The sequence below is a fragment of the Cheilinus undulatus genome, linkage group 6, assembly GCF_018320785.1.
Source record: "Cheilinus undulatus linkage group 6, ASM1832078v1, whole genome shotgun sequence".
Lineage (NCBI taxonomy): Eukaryota > Metazoa > Chordata > Actinopteri > Labriformes > Labridae > Cheilinus > Cheilinus undulatus.
In genome coordinates this window covers 15316269-15334159 of record NC_054870.1, presented here as the reverse complement: position 1 = coordinate 15334159, position 17891 = coordinate 15316269, and the positions used below count along the sequence as shown (strand labels likewise).

Sequence of the window (17891 nt, the reverse complement as noted above, 5' to 3'; positions counted from 1 at the left end):
TCATTCATGAACGGCACATTATCACTCTTTCTCTAACTCTTTAAGATTTATTTGGTTGACAGTACTGACCGTTTCAATACTAAGCATGTTTCATGGCAAAATGAATTATTTATCATATGCCAAAGGGGCTCAGCTAGCCTCTTTTCTCAGTACAAGATGCTTCTAGACTCTTGTCTCTAGAGGTCTGCAGGACTGAGTAAATTGTGATGTTGATCACCACCACACCAGGTAAATTGTTTAACTGTGGTAAAAGTCACTTCTTGTAAAGTGTAGGGATCATACTCAATGTATGTAGGCATTTTCTGGTGATAATGGCTGCATAAAGTTCCACTGAGAGCTGTTAAGTACTGACTTTCCTCCAATCCCATCCATTTCTGGAGGATGTTCCCCACTTCCTGACCCCCAACAGACATTAAGAAACATTTGATCGCAAACAACTTATTCATCACAATACACAGATTCCTGATGTATGTATCATCACTATATCAACATTATGTCACCACCAATGGCACAAGATACAGGTCACCAGTTGATCAGAAGGTCAAAGAGGTCATATGACACTATGGATGAAGAAAACATGTGAAAAAACCACAGGATTTTAAATGACACCACACACTTTATAGAAAACATAATGCTTTTAATTTCCCTTAAATACTCTCTCATGGTAGAAGGAAAAATTAGGAATGCACAATGTTGGAGTTTTGCCAGTATCCAATATGCTACTAGTTACAAATTCATTATAGCCATTACTCACTAAAGTTTAGGGATGGAAAAAGAAACAAATTTCAGTCTTTAAAACAGTTAAAAATTCAGAGAATCACAATGAACACCCAAAAAGACTGAAGCTGATGTAAATCTGTTGATCCTAACTAAAACTCCACAAACATGTTTGTGAGTATAGCCAATTTCATTGCTGATGTAGGTGGAGATACACGGCTTACAGTATTGGTTGTAAATAACTACAGAAATGTTCATATCTGTGGCTACCAGAAACTGTATGAAATATGACAATTGAAGTTATATTTAACTGAAGCATTCCTACAACATCAAACCAAACAAACCAAACCATAACCTGACTAATATTAACAAATAGGGCTGGCAATGATTGTCCTTTCTTTGTTTTGAGGTCATGTTTGATCATGTGAGTTTCTGTGAGACCTTGTGTCTGTGGAATTGCTACTGGAGAATCATGCACACAGCAGGTGTGGTCTTGTGTAGCTGGTTCATTTTTATAAAGGTTGAGCCTGAGATAATACAGTACACCAGTCTACACCATGTCCTCTAGATCAGTCTTTCCTAAACTTTTTTTCTGGTGAGCCACTTTTTATAAGGTACAAGCCATTGTGACTCAACAACTTTGTACTTTATGGCTTATCGAATCTGCCTTATGTGCGTCCTCGGCTGGTTGGTTGAGCTCATGGCTGGTACTAGCTTGGATTATACCAATTCCAGACTCAATCTGGTCCTGACCAGAGGCTTTCTGTTTTACAAGCCTAGAAGAAGCCACTTCACCTCAACTACATCAGCTTTCTTCGCATGTTTGACCTCTTGGACCTTTAGTGGCCAGAATTCTGAAAACTTATTTGGCGACCCAAAAGAGATCCCCTGCAACCCAGCTGTGGGTCCCGACCCAGACTTGAGGGAATGAGTGCTCCTGAGTGATCTTGATGGCTTCAAAACTCACTTTCATCCCATTTGTCCTAAAAGAGAATCCATACTTCATGTATTAGGTGTCATATTTATGCCACACTTTGTTAAACTGCTAGCACTGAAACAGACTTTACATATCTACTCCTCTTGCTTTAATGGTGGATGTTAACAAGTGTTACCTACCCTACGACCTCCTCCAGAGTGTGCATTTGAACTGAAATATGTTGTTAGAAATTGGTTTAAATGACCTTATGTTTGTGATCTCCCCTTATTTTTTAAGAATAAAATTCTAAATCAAGGTCTGTTGTGTAGCTGGCTTTATCCAGGGTCCTGGTTTTGAGTGGTCAGGAAGCTCTTTTCCCATTTTAATATAAAACAATGGAACCATAGTGTTCTCTGTTAAGTCATTTTAATCTTGCTGGAAAGTAATGTATGCATCACAGGGTTTTTTGCATGTAGGACTGTAGGATCATTTCCATGCTTTCAGCATTCACTTTCATTCTTTTCTCACATTCTCTCTGTCTTTCTTTTATTTTACATGAATGGCTGACTGGGATGCAGGAGGACAAAGTGGTGAGTGATGTGATTCTTTTTTTTTTTTTTTAACCACATAATTTTGCCTGCAAGCTTTAAGACGATCCATCTCAGCGGGTTCAGACTGCATGTTTGTGTCTTCAGTTTCCAGCCAGTCCATGTTTAACAGGGTTTTATCAGAAGAGGTAAAACTAGCAGCAGTTTGAATGCTGAATTTCATGGAAACAGCACTGATTTTGAAGCTGAATGAAAATGTATTGATCCATTTTTGCTGATATCCCTGTAGCATCAGCTGATGAGTTACATGCTGGGAAATAATCTGGACTTTAGAGGTAGATCACAGAGACAAAGCAGCACAGTATGGACTATTTTAGATCAAGCAAGTGAGAAGTTACTGTGTGGGAGGACATGGATCCATGCCAGCATACAGAGGAAGTGTAAAATCATGTAAAAGGACGTATCAGGAACATTTTCATTATACCTCCATTTCAGACTCTTACATCTACTGTCAGTGGTTTTTGCCATACTGTGAAACTGACAAATATAGATATTTTTTTGCAGTTGTTTTCACACATGCAATCTTTCATTTTTTTATACAGTTTTAGGGCAACCTGCCCCAGAAAATTTTCTTAGCTGATTGTTGAAGCAAGCCCCTCAGAGTGTGAAGTTACAGGAATTGCATGCGGGCAGAGAATAGAAAATACAACATAAAAAAGATGCTACTGAAATCCAGGATTGCAGAGGAGGTGACAAAGTCCCTCACTACAATATTTTGTTGCCTCTATGTCAGTTCTTTGTGTAATAGGACATATTCACAATATGAATGAGTGGAAGAAACTACACCAGTGAGAAGAAAACAAAATGAAACAATTTCCTGTTTGCTCATTATAAAGGTTGGGGATCATATGGGTTTTTTTCTGATACTGGTGCTAAATCACTGCTTTTTATATGGTGCTGGTGCCTGAATTGATAGAAAAAAAGTGAGTCATACCTCAACAGGAGAATATAAGCTGTCTGGGTATTTTAAATTATTTGCATCTTAATAAGATGCCAGTCAAACATGAGACAAAAATAGAAATCTAGTGTAACTCGATGATTTTGACATAATAAGGGAGAAAATATGTTAAAAAGCAGCACTGTTTTCAGCTTCAACCTGCAAGCTTACCTAGAATACTTTTTAAGTAACTCAAAGCACAAATCAGGAAGGCATCACCACTTTTTAACAGCTTTTCTCCCTCATTATGTAAAATCCATCAAATTTAAACAGTGCTTTAATGGTAAGTTACAAAAAGATACACCTAACAGGGTGCAATTTTTATTTAAAGTTCCTTGATTTAAGAAAACAAGTAAGCAGTGTAGGTGGGGTGGCTGAGCAGCCCATGTCTGTGCAACATGGAAATAATGTGGTGGGGCACACCTTAAGACCCTGCTTTTACCTGTGCATCAGTGGAATTTTCTGCTAGGAGATGAATGTGTGAATAATCAAGTCAGGAGAACATTAGGGTATAGAGTGCTTGAGATATTCTTGAAAATCTGAGGAGTACATGTGTGAAAAACAGCCTCAGTGATTCTTATTATATCTTGTTTACATTTTTTGCTGCTTATTGTTTTTCTGGAACTTTCTGAAGCATGCTGCTGCCTTTTTGACGGGAGAGTCTCAAATAAGACATTTTTAATCTTAACAACCTTTTTCTGGATGAATAAAATTAGATTCATCAATTCTTCTGGTAGTAGTTCATTCTGTTGAGAGGGTTGTATAAAAGTATCCCTGATTGGCTATCCTCTCTGGCATGTTTCTGTTGGTTTGTGACATTTAAGTCTTGACCATATCGGCTTCTCGGCTTGCTCTAAAGAGGACTTCCTCCCCGGTCATACGACCTGGTTAAACAGGAGTTAAGCAGCATCATCAGATATGAGAAGCGCTCCCAGCGGACATGCCTTTTAACACCTTCCTCTGCTTGTGTAGTTGTGTCAGGTTTAGGACCTTACTTGGCCTTGGCTGGCTTCCCTCAGGGCAGCTGCCAAACCAGCACTTTGATGATACTTGGCTGTGCTCGAGCACCACGGCTGTCCGAGAGTGCTTTGGTGTGCTGTACATAGCAGGCCCGCTCCCTTGCTAAAGCGTGTTACAACAATCACTGGCTCTAAAGAGGAAAGCTTTGGCAGAACGGAGGCCTTATGTAGCCCTGGCTGTATAGCTGGACAGCAGACTGGGTCTGAATTACTGTTTGACATGGATTCATTTAATTACTTGGGGATTGATTAATCTTGCCTGGCACAGCCATCCGAAAGTTACTGTGCCCGCTTTTTCCACTCCACTCAACTAAACACTCAAAGTTAAAGTGAAAGTGTTGGCAAGGTTAATCCTGGGCCTGAAGGACGGGCAGCAGTAAAGAGCTTCACATTGTCTAAATCATTCTTCATGTTTTTGTGCCTTAAAATGTGACTTTAAAACTACTTTGAGACTTAGAGGTCAGTTTATGTGAATATGTGGCAAACAAAAAATGTTAATACTTGACTTCATCTCCTTAAAGTTACAGTGAGATGTTTCAGAAGACTTTGTCTCAGGAACCCTACTAAACTTTTATACCTGTGAATTTAGATTCAGCTTTTTAGTTTTCCATGCTTTCAACTCTGTCAAGTCTACACATTCACACATTTGTTATCAAATACAATCTATTAAACTTTTTTAAACTCACATTAGGGTTTTGACAAGGGATATACTATGTTATTCTAAATGTTAGAACTAATTAATGAAGAAAGAAATTAAAGATTGCATGTGACTATTATGCCAATTCAAAACTTAAATGTTTTCATTTATTTAGGGTTTTTGGTTGTAATGTGGGACTACCATCAGATAGTGGCTATAGAGCATTTATTTCTTGAGTTAGATATCATAATGGCAATTTCCATTATGTGCTAGCATCAAGCCACAGGAGCACTGAAATAAACTTTGTTTTTTCATTTGTCAATGTGTTTTGAATTGAGGTATCATTACTGCGATTGTCAATATTATTTCGAATTCCTAAACTATCTCAACTTAAACATAAAAAATGGAAAGATTCCCCTTGTCAAAATGTTTATTTGCATACTTAAAGGCTGGCTCAAACTACAGGAATTCAGCCAGATTCCCGCCAGACTGCAACATCGCAGCACATCATCAAAACTCGGGCCCGATTTTGCACGGCAATGACAAATGGTCTTGTAGTGTGACCAAATTAACAATGTGTCCAAGACACCCAAAAACCACAACTCGACAAGACTAACACATCAGACCTTTTCTTGCATCGTTGTCTAGTTTGACACCCTGACCTGACGTCAACGACGTGAATCCTGACGTCTATCAACAGTAGAGCCTTTTGCTCCTTATCTTTGCATGATCATTTACAAGAATCCCTTACTTTTTCGGGAACTAATGTGTACTTTTATTTTATTTTATTTGCATTGTCACATGCATACCTTAAGTTCACAAGTCCATATTGTCCTTCTCTTGATGCATCCATAATTGTTACCATAATACAGTCCATAATTGTTTCTTGCTTGTTTTTTCCTATTTTATGAGCAAAACACTGCTACAATCTCATAAAAGAGATCTGTTGTAGGGTGACTAATATTCTTCGGCCCGCTCACCCAAAAACTTTGAACCCTCAAATAGTCACAGAGACAGTGGTGACATCAGAATGCAATGAGCGGTCAGATCACTCTTGTTATGTGGCCAGTCTGTTGGCCAAGATGGGACAAGATTTTAGTCGCATAATCTGACATGGTGCAGTCGTGAAACACCAAAAAAATCTGTGCAGTCTGAGCCAGCCTTAACACAGCTGCACCATCTAGTGTTGAGACTAAAATGTAACATACAGTCAAACACAAGCTTCATGGTTTACATTTAATTTCTAGAATTTGCTGCCGGCCAGTAAAAAAATGGACTGTCACCCACATTTGACACCCAGGCCATAGTTTGGAGACCTTTGCCCTAGACTGACTGACCGCACCAATCAGCATCATTTGAAGAGAAAAAGTTGGCAGCTATGGGTGTGATTTAGTCTGTAAAGAGATAAGCATAGATGTTGCTATAGCGTCAGTTTTATCAGAACTGGACAACATTTATGCAAAAAAAACACACTGAAAGGTTTTCTTGTTGGAGAAGATGTCTTTACTCTCCTTCTGACCGGCCTCAACATGAGTTTATTCACCAACTAGCTCCAGTTATAACTGACCATGATAGCAGCGACTGTGTTGAGTTTACTCTCTAAAGCTGCACCTGCTTACTACATCCTATTTTTTGTTGCTCAGATTTACATACCTTTAATGAATGTGACAGTCCAATCATCCTCCAGGTTCTGCTCTTCCCAAACACTGTATATGGGGTGCTGCCTGGATGGATGCTAAATATTTATGATGCTGTTGATATGTCAGTTATTGCTCTGGTTCAAAAGTATGACCGCAAAAACAACATCAGGTTACTGATTTATTGAAAGAAAAATAAAATGATATCTGTCAAAACAAGAAAGTAGCTTTTTTTTTGTTTGTTTGTTTGTTAGTTGGAGGCTGGTCATCATTCCTGATGCAATTTAGGTCATCATGGAACCTAAACACTGATCGGCTTTAACAACAGTGTCTACTAGATTTGTGGCTTAAGTTCAAATATTTGATCTATGATTAATCGTCAGCTCGACTTTTATCCACATACCTGTTTATTGAGATCAATAAAGGATCCTTATATAACTGCTAATGGTTCTGCTGAAGTTCTGATTTGTTTTGGCTGTTTCTGGGCTGTTTTCTCCCCTAAACACCAAAGCCTGCTGTTACTTCATTGGTCAGTACAGCTCAGATGAAAAGCAGAACACTTCACATGCTGACATTTCAAACACTGTGGACAGATTTGATACTTCTATGCAGTAACAGAGTATGGCCTCTATTCTCTGTCCATGGTGCTGAAACATGAACTAAAACATGCACAAGCAAATAGAATGATTCAGGCAGCAGCAGACCAGACAGGCCTGTGTTCAACAAACTCAACTCATGATCAAATACATGATACTAGCCTGCTGATTGGCTTAAACATTCCACATGACTTACAATAAAGTGAAGAAAAATTCTAAGGACATGATTTGTTATCATGGCAAATGGAGTGAAATAAAATATATGGATATACTGTATATCCATTTATGATTTTTATACATTACAGAGATATATACATTTTATTTCCAGGTACATATTTGTAACCTGCTAAAAACTTCTCCATGACCCACTTTTGGGTCCCAGCCCACCAGCTGAGATCACTGCTTCGGCCCCTAAAATGCAGATCTATTTTTTAAGTTTTAACTGTGGGATTTTCCTTACTTTATTTGGACAGTGAATAAAGTAGATCAGTGAGGAGGTCTGTGGGGGAACAGAGCCACAGGTCAGCTTCAAACCTGACGGAGGATTCAGTCTGATCTCTAGGTTAACCAGCATCCAAACCACAACATACACTATTTGGCCACACCTGTTAATTATTGAATCCAAGTGTTTTAATCCACAGGTATTGCCACAGATGTACAAAATCAAGCACCTACCCATGCAGTTTCCATCTGCAAACATTTTTGATACAAAATGGGTTGTTCTGGAGCGCTCCATAACTTCAAGAAAAGTACTGTGATGGATGCCACGTTTGCAGTGTAAGAAATTTCTTCCCTGCTGAATATCCCATAGTCAACTGCAAGTGAAATTATTAGAAAGTGGAAGTGTTGAGGAACAACAGCAGCTCAGCCATGAAGCAGAGGACCGTATAAAATAACAGAGGCACAGCAACATGCTGCTGAGTCCGTAGCTGAAGAGTTCTGAACTTTTAATGTAAAAAAAACTGTTCCGCAGAAGCTTTATGGAGTGGATTTCCATGGAGGATTGAGTGATAAAGCACACCGACACAGGACTGCGGAGTAGTGGAAACGTGTTCAATGGAGTTAGGAATCGCAATTGTCTGTTTGGCAGTCAAATGGGAGTGTCTGGGTTTGGCAGATGTCAGGAGGAACATTACCTGTCTGAATGCATTGTGCCAACTGGGAGGTTTGGTGGAGGAGGAATAAGGGTATGGGCTGTTTTTCAGGGTTAGGGCCACTCTTAATGCTTTGGCATACCAAGACATTTTGGACAATGCTATGCTTCCAACTTTGCGGCAACAGTTTGGGGAAGGCCTTCTCTTGTTCCAACATGATTGTGCCCTGGTGCACAAAGCAAGTCATTATAAAGACATGTTTTGATGAGTTCAGTGTGGAAGAACTTGACTGGCCCTCACAAGGCCCTGACTTCAACCTTGCTGACCATCTTATGTATGAACCGGAAAAGACATTGCGAGCCGGGCCTTCTCGTCTAATATCTCATCTCATATATGCTCTATAAAATGAATGGGTACAAATTCCCACAGAAATACTCAAATCTTGAGGAAGCCTTCCAAGAAGAGTGGAGGCTGTTATCGCTGCAAAAGGGGAACTAACTCCATATTAAAGTACATGTATTTGAATACAGTGTCATTACAGTCCCTGTTGGTGTAATGGTTAAAATACATTTGTCCATGGGTGTATTTGAAATAGGAAAGTTCCTCAATTAAGAAATAATATGATCCTGTCCTCCTTTAAATGCATTCTAGTGGTTTGACCCTCTATAGTCCTGTCAGCCCTGACTGTGGCTAGCTGGCCTTTCCTCTTAACTGCTGGCTGAGTGGAAGTCATGGTATTTCTACATCATAGTTTTGACTTTCTGGTGTATTTATTTGGTCCGTGATGGGTGTGCTTTCTTACTTCACACAGGTTTCTTATGTAAATGACAGAAAGATACATAAAGTTTTGATCACATCGTACAGTGTGTGGTGTGAGCAGCCTCCTGTGTTGTGCTAATGATATTCGGGCTCATTATCTGCAGTGATGGCTGAGCTCGAGAGCAGAGACGATGAGTGTGTGTGTTGTTGTACTGAAGCCAAGTGTTTCTCACAGAAAGAGCCATTTTTGAAGTCTTGATTCCTCCTCTCAGGGGACACTAAAGACAAGTGCTGTGTGTTTCTTTCTCTCTCACATTTACACACACTCACACATGCTCACTAACACCTCTCCCTCTCTCTAATTGTAAAGTCCAAGGCTGTATTTCTGTGGGGGATCTGTGCTTTTTATGTGGCTATAACTCTGACTGCTCGGCACTACTAGATTGCTGTTTTTAGAGCAATTCTGATTCAGAATTACAGGCACGACTGCTTCATGCATCGCTGTTTTCAGCCCACTGTTGCTGTTAACCATAGACGTAAGCTTGGTTTATAAATATACTCTCTGATATTTAAAAGAAATAGTCTCTTCCTGTTCTTTATGAGACAAAGAGGAGGCTGGTAACTGTCTGACTGCCATGTCTGGAATTGTAAGAGCAAATGGAGTGGTCGCAGATACATCAGATGTTTTCTGATCACTTCATGATATATTCAGAGACAAATGGTAAACTCACAGAATGTAAACTCCGCCACCAGGGGGCTCTCACTCAAAACAATACGAAAAGATGGCATATAGGGACGAGTCTGTTTAAATCTGCCCACCTTCTCTGCTTACTGGTTGCCTAAATTTATTATTATTTTTTTTAAAGATTTATTTTTGGGCATTTTTGTGCCTTTATTAGATAGAGGACGACAGTGGATAGAGTCGGAAACAGGGTCGAGAATGGGGGCCGGATTCAAACCCCGGCCGCCCGCATACATGGGGAGTGCCTTTAACCACTAGGCCACCTGCTCCCCGGTTGCCTAAATTTTAACAGCTATTTTTGATTCAGTTTTAGTTTTAGTCTTTAAATCTTTAATTAACGTTTTAATCACATTTTAGTTAAGAATGAATGATACTGAATTTTTTCCAATATCTGACATTCTGATACTTATAGATTCATTTAGATACTAACATCGATACGAACACACAGGACACAGCACATCAGCAAAACGACAAATATTGGCCTCAGTGCAGAAATCCCTACTTGCCCCCCAAGGGGAGTTCTCTGCTGCTGTGTAATATCAGTGGAAAAGAACATATTTACTAACATGTTGAAATGTTGCTTAAAATGCTAACTACGCCCACTTAAGAAATGTAAAGAATGCACAAAAAATGGGCAGTCTGGTACTGAGAGGAGGGAGCGGAAAAGGACAGGGTTTTCCAGATGAGGCGGGAGTGATAGTGACGTCTCCTTGACAGAAAGTGACACAGAGTCCCACAGCATTGCTGCAACGATCTTTTGAGATGGAGGATTTTTTCCCCTCCAGAGTCCCCTGAAGCAGGCTGTGGTGGAACGGGTGGTCCTGAGCACTACCTGTTCAGTCCATTGGCTCCAGCAGTGGTGTTACTATAGCTGGAGCTCTCGAGGCTGGGGCAGTGCAAGTGCAGGAGAGGATGGGAGTGGTCTCTGAATGGTAAAGTCAGTTAGAGGCGGTAACATTCTACCTTTTATATAGAATTTGTGACATCATATAAGCCCGACCTTTTCAGAAAAGATTTTTAAAAACAGATGTCCATTTGAGCTAATTAAAAGCCATAAAATGCAGATTTTTCTCAATTCAGAGCAAATGTCTTAAATAACACCAGCACTGATGTGTTTTTAGTTCAGTCAGATACTTTAGTGTACAGCTGAAAAAAATGTTGAAGTGTTTACTACCACTGTAAACTTTACTTTTATGCACATATGAACCTAGTTTAAGTAATTCAACTGCATCTCCTTAAAGCATTCACTCCCTCCTTCATCACACATACATGTAGGCTAGGTTCATACTGCAGGTCTTAATGCTCAATTCTTATCTTTTGCTCTGATCTAATTTTTTGTTTTGCTTTCAAATTCCTAAAGATCGAATAAGAATCTGATTAAGCACTGCACATGAAAGTGGCATGCATCTGATATGAAAGATCACATGAATCACATTGAATCGAGTGACTTGTGCTGTTTACACTATCAGACAAAAAAGATTTGTGCTACTTTTATCTGCAGCATGAATGTAGCCTTAGACTTTCCCTATAGAAGCCTCAGCATGTTCAATTGTTCCCTCCTCATGTTAGTTCAGTCACAACGCCATCATGTTGATCTAATAGTTGAACTTCACAGCTTGCCCTGAAGGAGGTGTTCATGACCTCAGAGACACGTCTGTGTCATGCTTGCGTAGATTTCCTCTGAATGTCACACACATTTCCTCTTTTTTTCTGGGATGGAAACACAGATTTGTTGAGTTGAAGAAATGCCTGATATCTGACACAAAACCCTTTTCCAGCTGCTGTGGCTGCAAAAGTTAGTCTTGCACCTTGGGAGAGAAATGAGCTTTCAAACAAATCCAAAATACCTAAAAAACAATCTTACTCTGCGTCTGATACTTGTGGAAATGTATATTTATTGATCTGAGCCTACAAGGAATTATGGCTTTGTGCTGCTTTGTGTCGGGCTGCAGCGCAGTAGAAAAGCCGGAGCGATGTGTCATCTGCTGTTAACGCCACAGCGCCTCATGATTACTATTGATCGCTAGTCTCGCTAGCTGCGTCCGTCTCTACGTCCATCTCTCATTGACTGGTCTTAAGGGGGCCATCTCTCTCCTGGTCGTTGCCACACACTCCCTTAAGAAAGCAGGCTCACACACACAAACACGGTCGCTATTTACAGTGTTTTATGTGCACATATATATGACACATTGCATGACACATTGCAGCTCTGACCCTTTCACATACTCATACATACATGCAAAAGCCAAAATCACCTTTCTTTATGGTGACAGTGTGCCAAGTTTTTCATCTGTGCATCAAATTCAGAGAAGGTTGTAAAGTTGCAGAAGCCTTTGTGTTTGGCAAAATGATTGAGAAATTATTTATAGTCCAATTAATAAGCTTCAAATTAAGTAGAATGTGGTTATAAATGTGATTAAGATCACAAACTTCCTTTGAAATGACTTCAAATCATTGAATATCCCCAGGTTATATACTCCTATGTGATCAGGGATTAGGACAAGGATTATAAATCTGCAGCATGAAAAATGTGACTATTAATTTCATCAATACACAAAGCTCCTTTGTGGTGTCACTACAAACCCTCTGATTGCTTATATTCGTATTTCAAACACAATGCTGCCATTTTTAATTTCAAACCTTCAACTCTAAAAATAAGTTCCCTCAAGGAACTCAACTTTGAACCCTACCTTCTTGTTTTGGTTTAGCAAAGTCTTAAAACTTTCTGTAATGTGGTTTTATGGCTGTTTTTGCTTAATGCTTTCCACAGCAACCAACTTTCTAAATGAATGAACTCGCATATAAGTCTTTACTCTTCATCAACATCTGTGACTACAAGCAGGAGTCTGACCATTCCTGAAAGAAAACCACCTAAAGTTTCTCCTCCAGTGTGACAATGACTGTAGGTCTATCTTGCACTGAGTTACACCAGCTCTAACACAGATGAAATCATAATTTTATTGTTGACGGGGTAAAACTGTATTATGTTTGAATCAAAGGTTAAAATCTGCATTGTACATTAAGGTATGTAAAGCCACATTATGTAATACCGCTGCATTATGTAATAACCCTAACCGACTTAGTGTGGGCTCCAAGGTATGCCCTACCCAACTACCTTGCCTCTACCTCTAACCGCTTAGTGACTTATGCCTAAACCTAACCCCCCTTCAGGGCTCTAGACTAAACACCTACCCTTCTACCTTGCCCTAACCCTAACTGCTTAGTGGCTTAGAAAATGCGGCGTTATTACATGATGGGTGGAAAATGTATTACATTATTACATAATGCGGTGCTACAAGGTAGCTACAAGGTAGCTAAGTTCATAACAATATATATTCAGTCTTATTGACAGTCTCACATGTAATCTATTACAGCATGTGTCAAGACATATGCAGTTTTTTTTGATGAACATGAGTCAATTGTTTCATATTTTCATTGCATGGATATATTTCACATTCATCTGGGAAACCTTCCAGACAAAGTCTTTGGGAAGGGCAGGACTTTTAAAAAAATTCTCAGAAGGTGATTGGATGAACCTTCTGCATGTCACATTCATGACGGGCCAATCAGAGCAACAAGACAAAATGAAGTAGTGGACATGCACAGCTCCAGTGCTAACCTGAGCTATTCAGGTGAGCACTGCCGTAGTGTTTGAATGGTGAAAATTTTTGCCTGAGCCTAATGGGAGACATGCGAAAAACGTCTTTTCTGCTAAGAGAAACTCTCAGTGCGACTCTTTTTAAATAAAGAAATGTGGTTGAGGTCTGATCAACCTGCTGCTTTTCTACAGCTGCATCAAAGCTAATCGCCACCGTGGTGGTAGCCATTGTATACACCTGGTTACAGTCCAACTTAACCCCAAACCCAGCCTTCACAAACACATGCCAAAACAGGTCAGCAGAAGAGCTGAAACATGTTTTCTGTCATGACAAAGACTTCAGTGCTGTTCTTTGCCCTTTATTTAATAAAGAAATGTGGTCCAGTTCTGATAAAACTGCCGCTATAGTACAGCTACATCTGAACTAAACGCTACACTGGAGACAGCCATTGCTAACGGCTCACATTACAACTTAATCATGCCTGTAGCTACCGCCTCATTCTCCTCTAACCATGCTGACTGGTTTGACTCAAATGTTTTAGATTGGAGCTTTGCAAGAAGGATTTTCCTGATGACAGTCTGGCAAATCCATCTGCTTTGCAGGCACACTATTCAAATGTGTTTTTTTTTTCTGACAGAGATGACTTTGGGCTTTCAAATGGGTTCTTTTTCAGACATTTTGGCATATGTTTTGGGCATCAATCACTGTATATGGAAGGAGTGCAGGAGTGTTTATGATTTGTTTTAGTTTATAAATTCTGAAAACAAAAAAGAGTGTGATAAAAGTTCAAAAATTGTGCATTTTGGATGAGGTAGTAGCGGCTGGTGAATGATTCGAAAAGGGATGGGGTTACAGCAACAAGGGAAAAACTAATATTATATATTATTGCACATCACATTTTAATCTTACAGTTGTTGGACAAAAATGTACATTAAGTTAAAAAATAATCAGTTATGATGGTAAAATTCAAAAGTTTATTGGCCAGAGAAATGTTAACCACATGCATTCATTTGAGATTACTTCATCATTGTATTTTTAAATACACACATTACAGAAAAAAAGCTATGCCAGTGTTCTTTTTGTCCTGTATTGTTCAGCTGCAATTGAAGGGATTTTTTACAAGCCATGACACATTGTGTTGGGATCCAGGAGGTGTTAGATTCTTTTGTTGAATCAGTTACCTTTAAAATACTTTGGAACAAAGATGATGTAGAAAATGTAGGGATTAAAAAGTGTTATGACTCATGCTGTGAATAAAATGGATGCTAATCTGTTAAATTAAGGTGTAGGCTGTTTTAAAGTCTCCCTCTATGTCATACATTAAGGCTTTAAGCTCTCACTCAGTCACTAAGATGAGTCTTCACATTACCAGGTACTACATTTTGCTAACTAGAGACATTTAGTGGTAAAAATAGGGAAGTGCAGTGTCATGGCTGCATGACTGAAACTAAATTCAGAGAAAAAGTGCATTTGTGTTGAGCAGGCTGACGATTTGGGGTAAAGATTCTAGCTCAATTAAATATTAACACATTTGTTATGAGGGGAGTGTTTAAATTCCTGGCTTAGCTCTCTAACACACAAACACACCACATCCTGGCATCTCTGCGTGTCCATAAAGCCATTATCTTCGTCTTCATGCCAGAGCAGGCTGTGTTTGTGTAGAGAAGCTGAAGTTGTCCTCCCACTGACCCAATGACAAAGTGTTTGTGTGTTAATAAAACATATGTTACATCTGGCCAGGAAGGAAACCCCTGTCTGCAGTCTTCCTACTGTATGTGGGTGAAAAAAGAAAAGAAATGAGTGCATCCCATCATGCATTGTGCCTGCCTGTAGAACTAGTGTTTTGTGTGTTACTGTACGAATACAATGCACTTAGAGTGTCTGTGAACGCATTAGTACGAGCTTTCTGTGCATGTGTCTCCTGTACATTTATGTGTGCTTGTATTGCTGCGGGTGCCGGGTTGTGCTGATATAGTACCTCATTAGCTGCTGTGGACACTAATCTCCTTTGTGGCAGTCTTTCATCCTTAGCGCAGGATTTATTGACGCCCTCGGTTACGGCGCCCGCCTCGCATGCTGCCGGTGCCATACGTCAAACTGTCATTGGCTGATGCTACTTCCTGGTCCCGCCTTTTCTCCCACTCCTCCCCTCTCTACCAGGGAAAATGTGTAATTGTGAGCTGCAGGTGGTTTGTGTTTTAGCCTAATATTTTTAAAAAGCGGGATGTCTCATGGTTGCTGGAGGACATGACATACAGACATCTTACACTTCATGGGCTATGACAACTCTGCTTTTGGGTCCTATAGAGGACCATTTGTCAGATGAGCGTCAGTAACCTGGAAGACCTCAGATTTTGAACTCTCTTCGGGGTTGTAAGAAACTTTGATGAATATTTTTTGATCTGTTGGTGGCTAGAATTGTGTAAGTAAGAAAAAAAGTTGCTTTTTGTTTTTTTTTATGTGTAATTTGATAGCTGCCTGTCTTGAAAGAGCCCGCACCCAACAGACTGAGGCTCCTCTTTACAGCGCCCCCCCATTCAACTCCACACTGTGGCCTTATGCTGCAGTTCATCCACAACTTTCTCCCACCAGTAGTTCTCATAAAGAAGTTCTATTGGAGACATAAACATTTCGTAACTAAGATCTTGGTTTCATCGTCAGTGTTATAAAGATATTAGCTCACTCTTTTTGGGAACTATTTGAAGGGGAAATGTTAGTAATTTGGCAGCCCCAGGCAAAGACCAACATAAGACTTTTATCATTCAGCAAAAAGCAATCATAAAGCAAAGGAACAAACCAAATCTAAATTATGAACACCAAAAAACCTAACCAGAGGATTGTAACTCAAACCCACCCCATCCTAATATTTTAGCATGTCTCTTGTCAAGGTGTAACTTATAAAAATTAAATTATATTTGTTAATCACTGGTGCAATATCAGTTATTCTGCCACGTAGAACATTTTGGACATTGTGAAGTTAAATGCATGAATCATTTGCATTTTGAGAGAAAAATAAAGAGGCTTTATTTATGAAAATTTTGTCCTCCTCAAATAATTTTGAGCTTCCAATTTTCAATTTTTTCCTGGTTTGACCTGAGTATAAATACTTCTTCCATAAAAAAATCTGTCAATTACATCACAAGATGCAGTATATATACACATATATATTTTTTACATCAGCTTTATTCTTAATTTGTCTCCAAATAACCAAAACTACCTCTGATCTGAGGGCAGAATTTGAGTCCCATATGAAGCAAAATCTGCTGTTACCTTCACTTGCAGCCTGCACAAGTAGAATTTTTGCAAGCTTACGCAGAAGCAGACCACTTCATGTAAGTCACATGAATTGTAGAAAAACACAGACCCTTAAGAGAAATGTGATTTTGTGGGTCTGTATAAATACCTATAATTTAGGGAAAAGAAAATTCGAGCAACACTTGCAATTTAGAGTTAGTTTAGAGAAGTTAGTTTTGACTGATGCGTTTCAGTCAAACAAAGTTGTTCTCTAAACTACAAGTGTTGCTGGAGATTTTTGTTCACTTCAAGGCTTTCTTTATCCTCCATGCACCTTGGAAGCTGTGCCAGAATATCCCACTTCAGCTCTTCTAAATAGTTATTTTTACAGTAATTAAACTTAATTTTTTGTCTGTTATGAACAACCAAATAGGGCCTATGACAATAGAGGGATCTGGTCTGAGTGAGTGTAAATGAGTGTAACTTTTCCTTGAATCAGTTAAAAGTTTGGCAGCTATTTTAACTTCAATTTGAAAATGCCTCTTAGTTTTGGTTACATTTCGGCCATGTCCACTCATGAGAGTTCTATTTTAGTTTTGGAAAACTCAAAAATATACAAGTTTTAATTAGTTATAAGTACATACTTTTTTCTATTTGAAAAATTACATACTTTCTTACTTTTCCTGAGAGTTTTTGTTATCAAAGGTCTATTTTTCGGTTTGTCTAAGTCGCGTCCTAGTGGAAAAAAGTAAGGGGATGAGCATTTTAGTCATAAATTTGGTCACTTAAATAACACTGCCCTGGTTATTTAGTGCTATGATTTGGGGAAGAAGAGAAGTTGAGACAATGGCGGAGTTACCAGCGGTGTTCGGTCCTATGTGGAATTTGTTCATGCTGAGATGAAGTGCTTTCTGACCTGTAATTCGGCCATTGATTTCAGTGGAAAAGCAGAGCAAAATCACTCCACGAGAGCTTTGCCACCATCAGTATTCGATTAAGCGGAGGTACACATTCGCAAGGAGGTAGGCTATGTGAGAAGAGGAGCGGAGTTACAGAGCCAAAACACAGAGAAGAAAAGGAAGGGAAGGGGAGCAGAGTTGATTTTATACAGTTTTCATTGAATGTTACATACACGAGCTTTAATTTGGCTTTGGAGATCAAAGTTCAAGATTAAACTTTAAACTCCACATTCATCCCATGGTTGTGAATCTGATATCCTAAGAACACTTTGAGGGATTTTCTTCAAAGTTGACATAAATATTTTTCAGTCAGGAACACTGTCGTACATTTTACTTTTTCATAGATATACAGTTTTATTTGGCAGAAAGGGCTCTGCTGAAAAAATGCTCCCTGGGTTAGTCAAGCAGCATGCTTTGACTCTTTAAGGAATGCATAG

The 17891-nt window shown here is 39.2% G+C and overlaps 1 protein-coding gene across 7 annotated transcripts in view; it reads left to right on the top strand.

The window, feature by feature from the left end:
• The window catches only part of LOC121510946 (regulating synaptic membrane exocytosis protein 1-like), a 167954-nt gene that overhangs the window by 52601 nt on the left and 97462 nt on the right, over nucleotides 1-17891 (top strand). For 6 of the 7 annotated variants that reach the window (XM_041789348.1, XM_041789354.1, XM_041789350.1 and 3 more), the window contains exon 4: nucleotides 2212-2223. The exons of the other annotated variant lie outside the window; for it this stretch is intronic. In XM_041789348.1, the coding sequence (XP_041645282.1) occupies nucleotides 2212-2223 (12 nt within the window). The remainder of the gene's footprint in view (nucleotides 1-2211; nucleotides 2224-17891) is intronic. 7 annotated transcript variants of the gene reach the window in all.